At 41.5% G+C, this 12,139-nt stretch overlaps 1 protein-coding gene across 9 annotated transcripts in view; it reads left to right on the forward strand.

Moving 5' to 3' along the window:
• Nucleotides 1-12,139, forward strand: part of GALNT18 (polypeptide N-acetylgalactosaminyltransferase 18) — a 225,635-nt gene that overhangs the window by 144,225 nt on the left and 69,271 nt on the right. For 8 of the 9 annotated variants that reach the window (XR_014585551.1, XR_014585552.1, XM_083840006.1 and 5 more), the window contains 2 exons: nucleotides 4,599-4,782; nucleotides 5,999-6,196. Coding sequence is in view for 7 of the 9 variants with exons in the window: in XM_083840006.1 (XP_083696132.1) it covers nucleotides 4,599-4,782; nucleotides 5,999-6,196 (382 nt within the window). In the remaining 2 variants the exon portion in view is untranslated. The remainder of the gene's footprint in view (nucleotides 1-4,598; nucleotides 4,783-5,998; nucleotides 6,197-12,139) is intronic. The other variant, XM_083840007.1, reaches the window with a different exon arrangement.

Raw genomic sequence — 12,139 nt, forward strand, 5'->3', positions numbered from 1 at the left:
TTAGTCAAATGGAGTCCTTATTTGAAAAATTCTGCACTGAAAGGCAAATGCATCCATCTTTATAAGCCTGTTTGTTTCCATAATTAGAAACTGAATCAACAGTGTATTGAAAATGACACATTTGCTCATTCCCTTTCTTCTCCCTATGGTGGCATAAAGCAGTGAAGCACAATAATTAATGAAAAAGACTGTTTATTATTCATGCAATATATCTGAAGTGGAAAAAAAACAAAGCACGGGTTAAAAATATATTACTGAAGACTATCAGTGCCATCACAAACTGTATGATCAGTTCTAGGGGGAGAGTCCCATCATTCAGTCCAGTTGGGCACTGTGCTCTGAAACTGTCAAAGACAATTGAACTCGGATTTCTCATGTAACACTCAGAAAAATGTAGACTGCTTGAAGAAAACAAAACAAAACAAAAAACCTGACTTAAGTATCCAGCTAGAGCGTTTTTAAAGTTCTGCAATACTGACTTTTTAAGCTTCATTTGCATGTCTGCTATGTCTTGTGTTTGAGTCAAAAGGATATGTTTTTTTAGTGAACTATCTTTTCTTCATGGGGAATCTGCTTGATAGGTTTTGTAAGACAAAGGGTGTGCATAATGCTCTGTTCAGCCCTCTGCCTTTGCAAAGCAAAGCTATGCTGTTTTAAATAACAATGACCAGAAAATGCCTGGCTGCAAAATACTGCTTTCTCTCCTGTGGACACAGTACAAAGTCACGGCTGGCAGGTCAGTATCAAAGATTAGGTGAAATGCAGCACTCTCCTCTGCCTCCTGGGGCTGATACTGAAGTCCAGAGAAGGATTCCTCGATACAGACCGACCATGGGTAAGCCTGTAAGGTTCCCCTGGGACTCTCTCTGGCCATTCACTTCATTTGCAAAAAGCTGCAGTGTGTATTAAAAGTGCATACTGCCTAGTAAATGTCACAGTTATAACGTGCAGCTGAAGTTGCACTGGTGGCAAGCCAAGATTTGGGTTCTGTTCCATTTCCACTTATTTCCATACTACACCTAGCTATGGAAAAGATTTTGTGTTTACTCAAGCTTACAAAGTCAGTCCACATTAGGAAATGTATATGACAGGAGTAAGAATAGCCCACTTGCTAAGAAAGAAGGTGATTGAGAGAACAGTGACTGTTTCAAAAGCACTGATTTTCAAGTCTTTGATTAGAGCCTGCTTTCCTTTTACATATTTGATACTCAGCAGTGATGCTGCTGATTGTTGTGGGAAATACAGCTTCCTGATATTGCAAAACTATGAACAGCCACTTGCACTGAGAACAAAGCTTTGATCTCTTCTTGTTTTGATATTAATTTTCCACCATGTTACATTTTGGAAATAGATAACTGTTTTGGACAATTTTTAGAGAGGCATAATTTCAATAATTTAATTGTATTCTTTTGAATTTAAGCTGCTGTTAGCTAGTGGTTGGTTTGATCGTTTTTTGCTTGCTACAAACCTGTGTGTTGGAGATGAGCAATAAGAATGTGTTGCTTTGCTCAAGCATGATAGAAAACGTGAATGTAATTGTGGGCTTTATAAGGGAAAAAAGTGTACTGATCAACACCCAGCAAATCTAGTATGAAGTAGAAGAGTGCTCTGCACTATGTGAGTTAATGCTTCATGTAAACGTAGATTTCTGAGTCTTGTTTATTCAAGACAATGCAGTCAAAGAGAAAACAATGCTCCTATCTTTTATCTATGCTTATATTCAATGTGAACTGGAAAATTCTAGGAATATATCAAGTCCGTTCCGAAAACACAGCTACGGTTTAAGTACTGCGATGGACTTGCATTATAGATTATTTCGTTTTAATTATAGTTGGTGGTTGTTTTCAGAAAAACTGTACACATTAGCACTTTTCTTTTGTATTCTCTTGCTTCTATGCAGAGAGTTCATTTCTGTCAAAGTACATGGTATGCACAGCCCTGCAACACCAGTACAACCAGCTGCAAGAGCATCATGCCTGGTGGCTCTCTGGGAGTCTCTCAAAAAGGGGTGAATTTAAGGAATTGTTTCACTTGATCTTTTCCCTTCCTCCGTACCCTGAGAAGTAGACCCATTCAGGTCACATGGGCTGCAGCAGTCTTTAAGCTAGAGGACCGCTTGTGCAACAGCTCAGTTCCTCTTTTGCAGACTAAGAGAGGACACATCCATCTACTTTCCAAGGATGAACATTTAATGTGGCTAAAAAAGTGTGTTTGCTTTTAACTTTCTCTTGCATTAACCATTCTAGTGTGCATACTGTCCAGATCTGATTGAGATGACCAGTTCCTAGAGTGACTGGCTTATCCTGGTGAGGAGTTACTGGGCTCAGTGCATTAATCTTTCCCTGGCTTGCAGCTAGAAGCCGATTGCACAGCTAACACCTGCTAAAACAATGAGAATCATTGGTTATGTTTAAAACTCAAACAAACTGTTGTATTTTAGTATCTTCACATTGATTGGTCACCTCTTGTTCCCCAAACACATCCAGCTATTGAGTTTATTTGAACAATATAAGGCCTATATTTGGGTTTGCAGTGTGTTCAAGAGGTTTGCTGTTGTACACCTGTTGATCATGTATGTTATACCCAAAATATGCAGACCGCAAAGTTGCTGGATAGACAGAAGAGTTACATGAAATTGTGCCTGTGCCTTCTGTTAGCATTGCCCTAGGGTTTGTGTTTTCAGATGGTTGAAAGTCAGTTTGAAATGAGCAGATTAACATTGGACTGCCTAGCAGATTTAATGAGATGTAAAATTCTCTGAAAGCAATCAATACATACATTGGTTATTATATATATTACACGTGTGTAATCCAAATTAAAGAATGAATGAAATAAGAATGTGTTGAAGAACAAATGTTAGAAACTACAGGGGAAAACCCATGGTTTGTTTTTCATGCAATTGTATTAAGACCAGAAATATGACATTGATGGGAACATTTTGTGAATGTTCATTACAATGTTATTACTACATTGGGCCTTTATGAAATGTCACAGGGTTCCTGAAGCTTGTGGGGATGCTAAATACCTTGTAGTCTGGCTAACAGGATCAATTCTTTAATGAAAACTTTATTTCATGTTAGCGAGAGCATTAGAAGCTACAACCAACGGATAGCTTGGCATTGAACGTCTGAGCAAAAACCCAAAGGTTTTTTCTCTAGGAAACAGGAAAAACAGTGGCATGACCAACTTATCTGGTGCGTATGTATGGATCAGGGACTGAAATCAGCAAGAGAGGAAAACTGTGGAAATGGCAGATGGCACACACACAAGGCTCAGAGGAGCAGAGCTGTATGGGAAGCAAACAGGTTTCTGAGTAAGAAACCTATTTCATAAGTTTTGATGGAAGTAATGTGTTCACTTTTTTTGTGAACCTTCAGGATTGCACACAAGCGTACCTGACTTGTATAAACAACTAGCTCTTGAACAGAAGCTCACTGAAAATACTCATGCTTGATCCAGCCAGCATGGCAGAAGCTAAGGTACTCCCTTCCCACTGCAGACTCCAGGGTGCTGCTCCCTCCTGGGCTGGGCTGGGGGTCACCAGTTGCCTGATGCCCCCTATTCCAGTGTGCTAGGTACTGTGCAAGTGCATGGAAAAAGCAAAGTGTGGTCTATAGAGCTTCAAGGCTAAATAGACCAAAAAGAAGAAACAAGTGTGGTGATCACATTTCACAGGTGCGGAATTGATTTATGAAGAAGTGGATTTCCCAAGATTTCACAGGAAGGGCTAGGCAGAATTGAACTCTTAATGCAGATCTGTCAATTTCCAGTTTATCATTATAACCGCAGGAGCAATATTCTGCCTTGCAGCAAAGACATTTCAGGATTTGTGGAGAGATTGTGAAGAAAGGGAACTTAATAATGCCAAGGGAATTCTCAGTGCTACCATAATAGAACATCGCAATGCTAATAAACAATAACAATAACAGTGAACACTATATTTCAGTTCTTCCTATTGAGTTTTCTCATGAAGTGGTCTTAAAGCCAGAGATGCAATAACTGTCGATGAAGTAGGTTATCATGTTTTAAGTAGGAATAATTCTCCTCCAGTGCTTTTACTGGTCTTTGTTCTGCTGAAAAAAAGAGTAGACGTCATAGAACTTTTTAGTTGAGATAGAAAGGTATTGTCCAAGTTCAGGGGAAAAAAAAAACATGGAAGAAGTATAAATAATTAATTTTATTCTTTTCTTTCACTTCTTGAAATATTAGTAAAGGAAGTTAATGGACAATACTTTAGCTTATTTTTTTCTGGAAATATAAGAGTTAACTTATTTGTTGCTACAGTAACATAATATGTACTTATGTAGCTATGGTACTTTATGAGTAAGTGCTTTATTTTGTGGCATGTTAATGTTAAACAGTGACAGGATTTTGCCAATCACGTGGGCTGAATTGTTGCACTTGAATTTTTTTATTACTATACAATTTGCATTCCTTCTCTCTTCTTTTTCTTTTCTTTTTTTCTAAAAAAAAAGTCTTAATAGTTAAATCAACATGGAGTATTCCCCTGTGAGAAGACTCCTGTTTTGCTGAAAGAGCAGGTTTTTACATCTTGGCGAGCTGCTATTTCTTAACATCCAATTCTTTCCTTTGCACAGAAGAACTCAAGGAGAAACTAAAGAAGTATGTTGATGAAGTGAATGCTCGGAAGCCTGGTTTCATCAAGGTTGTTCGACACAGCAAACAAGAGGGGCTGATTCGATCTCGAGTTAGTGGATGGAGAGTAGCCACAGCACCAGTAGTTGCTCTCTTTGATGCCCATGTGGAATTCAATGTGGGATGGTATGTGTCTCCTTGTATTTATCTGATAAAGGGGCCTTTTCTAAGCACTGTTTATAAATTACTAAATGCTATTTCTCTTGCATATAGATGATGAATTAATATTCTGATCTTTTTAATAAGGATTCAGAGATGGACACAATCACCAAAAATGTGTTTGTGCTATGTAACAATCTGTATATATTTTTCTAGTGTGAGTTACCTCCTGGTGTAATTACAATGTATTTAACTATATTGGAAAACTGTGAGTTTAAGTGAGCGCCCACTTTTTGTCAAAATATATCTAAAATATCTGAATCTATTGTGTATTATTGTTTTTCTTTCAAGTAAATGGTAATTTTGACATAAACAAGCTGAGTAAGGTAGGCTAGTTACAGATACCAGGTAAGGGTTTGCAGTTAGGGGCAGCACACTTATGATTCAGGTTTTGCTTCTTTGAGTTGCTTGAGTTCTTTTCAAATCTCAGGACAATATTGTAAATTGTTCTCAAGAAACAGAAAATGCTTCGCATTTATGTAGCTTCCAAATATCTTATATTCCTAATAAAGGACAAACTGCTGAGAAAAAATTCTATTTTCTATGCTCATATTTTTCAGAGATCAGCTCCCTCCAGTAATGCTCCTTATGGGCAAAGGGCTGAAGCAAATTGACCTTCTTCTAATAATAGTAAACATAGTTTCTTTTATGTTTTACAGTATAAACAAAGAAGTGTCATTTTGTCTCTGAGGTTGTTGCTCTTTGCAAAAGTAGTGCATACCTAAAAACATGTATTTGAACTTGTTTGGTCTAGATTTAATATCTCTGTTTCTTGAGTAAAAAAGGTAGTAAAAATGCAGGAGGTGCTGTCTGCAGGATAAATCTATTATTAACTCTGATCTTTATGCCCTTGATGATATTGAGAGCCTGAAGTTATCGTTACTTGGTAGCAGGGGTGTAAATGCTCTGTGGTATGCACATAGTAATTTCTTCATAGTAATTTCTTCCATTTCCAGCTAAAATCAGGGATAATAACAGAGAGTCCTTGATAAAATATTTCACTGCATTATTTTGGGGCAGGTCCCGCTCTGTCAAATCTCTGTCTCAAAGCAAAGGAAGCTCTGAATAGCTAACACCTACAGACATCGTTCCTTCCGAAATATACAGTGTAAGCTGCTATTTCCATCAGTGCTATCCTACTACGTAGTCTTAATTTTTTATTTTTATTTATTTTTTTTTTTAGGGCTGAACCAGTGCTCACTAGGATAAAGGAAAACAGAAAAAGGGTCATTTCTCCATCATTTGATAACATTAAGTATGATAATTTTGAAATAGAAGAATATCCCCTTTCAGCACAAGGGTTTGACTGGGAGCTATGGTGCCGCTATCTGAACCCTCCTAAGTCATGGTGGAAACTGGAGAACACAACTGCTCCAATAAGGTAACATGCATCTGTGACCCAGATTAGTGTATCGCAGGAAATGCTCATCTAGATGTGACAGATGGTGAGTGGTCTCAGCTATGTAATAGGTCTTACTGACTGCAATGTTAAATTAGATGTTAAATTAGTTAAATGTCCTTGATCTGTGTCCTTGCTCCCCATACATATATCAAGAAAACCTTTATCAGTAGATGTTTTTTAATAGGTTGCATTGTTATTAGCATGGGAAAAAAACATAGCTAAAATGAAACAGTAGACTTGAATGCTCAGCAGCACTCCTTCTCCAAATATTGTCTGATAATTTAGTGGAAATGGGCCAGAAACAGAATTTTCTTTACAAATGCCTTATATAACATAACTAATCTGACAGTTGTATTCTTCATAATACTGCCATATAGCTTTATAGCTGTATTATGTCATTGGAGTTAATGCTGGTCCACCAAAAGCATGCTAGCAACGACTGTAATAAATTCTTGCTTTCGTACAATCTAGCTGTGTTTTTTGTTATCACAGCTAGAGCATTGTTGGGCTGGCCCAGAACAATACCCTTACCTCTGGGAGGGAGATAGAGGCTTCTGAATCCCCCTGCAGCTCTGCTGAGATTCCAGTCCTTTTTCTGTCTAGGCATTCATACCAAGGAGGTCACGGGTACCTGTTATCTAGCTCTGCAGAAAGCAAATGTGAAGACTGTTTTCACCAGCTGCAAAGCAGAACCTTAAATAGCAGCAGCAGCATGGGGGGCTCATCAGTAGCACTCAGTTACTTGTTTCCATGCAGTCAGTGCAAGGGGTATCTCATCCAGTGGTTTTGTCTTTTCAGGCAGACATGTCTTCTGGGGAGTTGTCAGCTTAGACACTGGACTGCTCTGATCCACGTGCTGATCATTAGAACAGGATTCAGAATTGGGAAGTAGTAGCTAAAAATTCACAGGTTTGCCACAGACATAAAAAGGGGTGGTAATTTCCACATCATTAGAAGGGTTTCATAGCCTTAATAAACTGTGTTATTATTATGAAAATGCCTTGAAATATTCTACTAATTCCTGGAGAGGCAAACCTTCTATATTAATTATGGTAACTTTTTAAGTTAAAGGTACCTAAGCTCAGAATGAAGAACAAATCTTCTGTTCTGTATTATCTAAAAACTATGTGCTTTGAGAGTACTGTGGAGCAAATAGCCTTTAAGAATATTGGATGTTTAGATTTTTCCCTAGTCATTTCCCTGGAGCCTTTTATTCAGTGAGATACGCTGTGCACATGTGATGGATAACTAAAAAACAACAACAACAACAAAAAATGTATTGATGGTGTCTGTCATGCCTCCAAATATGCCTCTGGAATTATAGAAAAGGGAAGCAGGTGCTCTGAAAAATACTTCTAAAAGAATGTCAGAAGCAACAGTTAACTTGTTTTCTTCATTCATAAATATATCAGAAACAATTGTTCACTGTTGTGAAGTAGGTAGTATAGCACTTCAAGTTAAAGGCACAAATGTATAGAATTCTGTAGAATTTTACAGCTTGTGATTAAGACATCCTATAATCTGTTTGAAAGCAGATGCCTATGCCTACACTTAACTGCAGCTTGAATATTTCCAGTAATCACAGAATCACAGAATCATCTAGGTTGGAAGAGACCTCCAGGATCATCTAGTCCAACCTCTGACCTAACACTAACAAGTCCTCCACTAAACCATATCACTAAGCTCTACATCTAAATGTCTTTTAAAGACCTCCAGGGATGGTGACTCAACCGCTTCCCTGGGCAGTCCATTCCAATGCCTAACAACCCTTTCGGTAAAGAAGTTCTTCCTAATATCCAACCTAAACCTCCTGTGGCAGAACTTTAGCCCATTCCCTCTCGTCCTGTCACCAGGCACGTGGGAGAATAGACCAACCCCCACCTCACTACAGCCTCCTTTAAGGTACCTATAGAGAACAATGAGGTCTCCCCTGAGCCTCCTCTTCTCCAGGCTGAACAACCCCAGCTCCCTCAGCCGCTCCTCGTAGGACTTGTTCTCCAGACTCCTCACCAGCTTCATTGCCCTTTTCTGGACTCATTCGTGCACCTCGATGTCCTTCTTGTAGGGAGGGGCCCAAAACTGAACACAGTACTCGAGGTGCAGCCTCACCAGAGCCGAGTACAGGGGGACAATCACGTCCCTAGCCCTGCTAGCCACACTGTTTCTTATGCAAGCCAGGATGCTGTTGGCCTTCTTGGCCACCTGAGCACACTGCTGGCTCATATTCAGCCGACTATCAACCAATACTCCCAGGTCCTTCTCGGCCAGGCAGCTTTCTAACCACTCATTGCCCAGCCTGTAATGCTGCTTGGGGTTGTTGTGCCCCAGGTGCAGGACCTGGCACTTGGCCTTGTTGAATCTCATACAGTTGACCTCAGCTCATCGGTCCAGCCTAACCAGATCCTCCTGCAGAGCCTTTGTACCCTCAAGCAGATCGACACACACACCTAACTTGGTGTCATCTGCAAACTTACTGAGGGTACACTCAATCCCCTCATCCAGATAAAGATACTAAAGAGAACTGGCCCTAGTACTGAGCCCTGGGGGACTCCACTAGTGACCGGCCTCCAACTGGATTTAACTGCATTCACCATGACTCTTTGGGCCTGGCCATCCAGACAGTTTTTAACCCAACAAAGCGTACGCCAGTCCAAGCCAAGAGCAGCCAGTTTCTTGAGGAGAATGCTGCGGGAAACGGTGTCAAAAGCCTTACTGAAGTCAAGGTAGACCACATCCATAGCCTTTCCCTCATCCACCAAGCAAGTCACTTTGTCATAGAAGGAGATCAGGTTCGCTAAGCAGAACCTGCCTTTCATAAACCCATGCTGACTGGGCCTGATCGCTTGCTTGCCCTGCAAGTGCCGCGTGATGACACTCAAGATAATCTACTCCATGATCTTCCCTGGCCCTGAGGTCAAACTAACAGGCCTATAGTTTCCCGGGTCTACCTTCCGGCCATTCTTGTAGATGGGCATCATGTTTTCTAGCCGCCAGTTGACTGGGACCTCCCCTGATAGCCAGGACTGCTGATAAATGATGGAAAGGGGCTTGGCCAGTTCTTCCGCCAATTCTCTCAGCACCCTCGGGTGGATCCCATCCAGCCCCATCGACTTGCGTACATCTAAGTGCTGTAGCAGGTCACCAACCATTTCCTCATGGATTGTGAGGGCCACAATCTGCTCCCCGTCCCCTTCCACCAGCTCAGGGTACTGGGTATCTAGAGAACAACCCGTCTTGCCGCTAAAGACTGAGGCAAAGAAGGCATTAAGCACCTCAGCCTTTTCCTCATCTCTCGTCACTAAGTTTCCCCCCGCATCCAGTAAAGGATGGAGATTCTCCTTAGTCCTCCTTTTCATGTTAATGTATTTATAAAAACATTTTCTGTTGTATTTAACAGCAGTAGCCAGATTGAGCTCCAGATGAGCTTTGGCCTTTCTAATTTTCTCTGTATACATCCTTACAACATCCTTATAATCCTTCTGAGTGGCCTGCCCTCTTTTCCAAACATCATAAACCCTCTTTTTTTTCTAAGCTCTAGCCACAACTCCCTGTGCAGTCAGTCAGGTCTTCTTCCACGCTGGCTCATCTTTGGGCACGTGGGGACAGACCACTTCTGAGCCATTAAGATTTCCTTCTTGAGGAGTGCCCAGCCTTCCTGGACTCCTCTGCCCTTCAGAACTGCCTCCCAAGGGACTCTGCCAACCAATGTTCTGAACAGCTCAAAGTCTGCTCTCCGGAAGTTTAAGACAGCAGTTTTACTGGTCCCCCTCCTGACTTCGCCAAAAATAGAGAACTCTATCATTTCGTGGTCACTCTGCCCAAGACAGCTCCCTACCACCACATCTCCCACCAGTCCTTCTCTGTTTGTGAACAGAAGGTCCAGCGGGGCACCTCCCCTGGTAGGCTCACTAACCAGCTGCATCAGGAAACTATCTCCTACGCTCTCCAGAAACCTCCTAGACTGCTTCCTCTGAGCTGTATTGCATGTCCAGGATAGTACAGGATGTTTTCCCCTGTACTGCTAATTAATATCCTGTTGTTCCCAGAGTTCCTGATACCAGCATAATAATCACAAAAGACGTTTTTATTTTTCAAGGCCACGGTACTATGCATTCTCCTCCACTCCATCTCATAAAGGTAGAATTGTACTCTGTGGTTGAACTCTATCCTTCTTAATATTAGCTCTGCTTAGTAAAAGTTGGCTAATTCAGGTCATGACATAAATAGAGCTTGTGGATTTGGTACAGGTATGTGACTTGTTTAAATTTGGCTTAGGACAATGGACTAGTTTTACTGAACGCTGGGAAGGGCAGGCATTTCTTAATTCAGTATTGCAAAAGTTTACCTGGAAGTTTCTGTTCAAGAAATCACTTCCTCTTTAATATAAACTTTTAAAGATGAATGTTTTCTTAAATGCAGATGACCCTAGCTTCTAGCTAAACTTAGAAAACTATGCACCATTGGGTATATATATATTATGGTGACAGAAGGAAAACTGCCACCAAAACTCCACCAAAACTTCAGCCCTGGATATGGGGAAAGCATACTTCAGGCTGCTCAGGGAACTAGTCAGCAAGGTCCCCTGGGAAACTGCTTTTGAAGGCATTGGTGTCCATCAGTGCTGGTCAATCTTTAAGCACTGCCTCCTAAAAGCACAAGATCAGGCAATTCCAAAATATCGGCAGTCAGGCAGGTGGGGCAGAAGGCCGGCCTGGCTGACCAGGGATCTTCTAATGCAGCTTAGGCGAAACAAGAAAGTGTACGGCTGCTGGAAGGAGGGTCAGGTGATGAGGAAGGAATACAGGGATGCTGTTCATGTTTGTAGGGAGAAAATTCATGTGGCCAAAGCCCAACTAGAGTTGAAGCTGGCCATGTCTGTTGGAGACAATAAAAAAGGTTTTTTTAGATATGTGAACAGAAAAAGGAGAACCAAAGAAAACATAGGTCCGCTACTAGATGGGGAGGGTCTCCTCACAGACAATGACATAGGCAAAGCAGAGATGTTTAATGCCTTCTTCGCCTCTGTCTTCAACACTGATGATGGGCTTTGGGACCCAGGGTGCCCTGAGCTGGAGGACCATGACGGTGGGAATGACAAACTCCCAACCAACCCTGAACGTGTGCGGGATTTGCTGCTCCACCTGGATCCGTACAAGTCCATGGGTCCGGATGGGATCCATCCCAGGGTGCTTAAAGAGCTGGCTGACGTCATCGCGGGACCTCTCTCAATTATTTTTCAACGATCTTGGGAATCTGGAGAGGTCCCAGTAGATTGGAAGCTGGCAAATGTTGTCCCAGTTTTCAAGAAGGGTAAGAAAGAAGACCCTAGCAATTACAGGCCTGTCAGTCTCACGTCAGTGCCTGGTTAAATTATGGAGAGGATGATCCTTGAAGTTACTGAAGTGCACCTGGGGGACAGTGCAGTCATTGGTCCCAGTCAATGTGGGTTTGTGAGGGGTAGGTCCTGCCTAACAAATTTGATTTCCTTTTATGATAAGATCACCCATCTAGTTGATCAAGGGAAACCAGCTGATGTGATCTTTTTGGACTTCAGCAAGGCTTTTGACACGGTTTCCCATAGGATCCTTCTGGACAAAATGTCCAGCATACAACTTAACAAAACCATCATACGATGGGTGAGCAATTGGCTGCCCGGCAGGGCTCAAAGAGTTGTGGTAAATGGGGCCACATCTGGCTGCTGGATGGTCACTAGTGGGGTCCCTCAAGGCTCCATTTTAGGGCCAGTCCTCTTCAATGTCTTTATAAATGATTTGGATGTAGGACTAGAAGGTGTTTTGAGCAAATTTGCCGACGACACCAAACTTGGAGGAGTTGTGGACTCGGATGAGGGTGGAAAGGCCTTGCAGAGAGATCTGGACAGATTGGAGAGCTGAGCGATCACCAACCACATGAAGTTTAACA

Source organism: Anser anser (assembly GCF_964211835.1).
Source record: "Anser anser genome assembly, chromosome: 5".
NCBI classification, from domain to species: Eukaryota; Metazoa; Chordata; class Aves; order Anseriformes; family Anatidae; genus Anser; species Anser anser.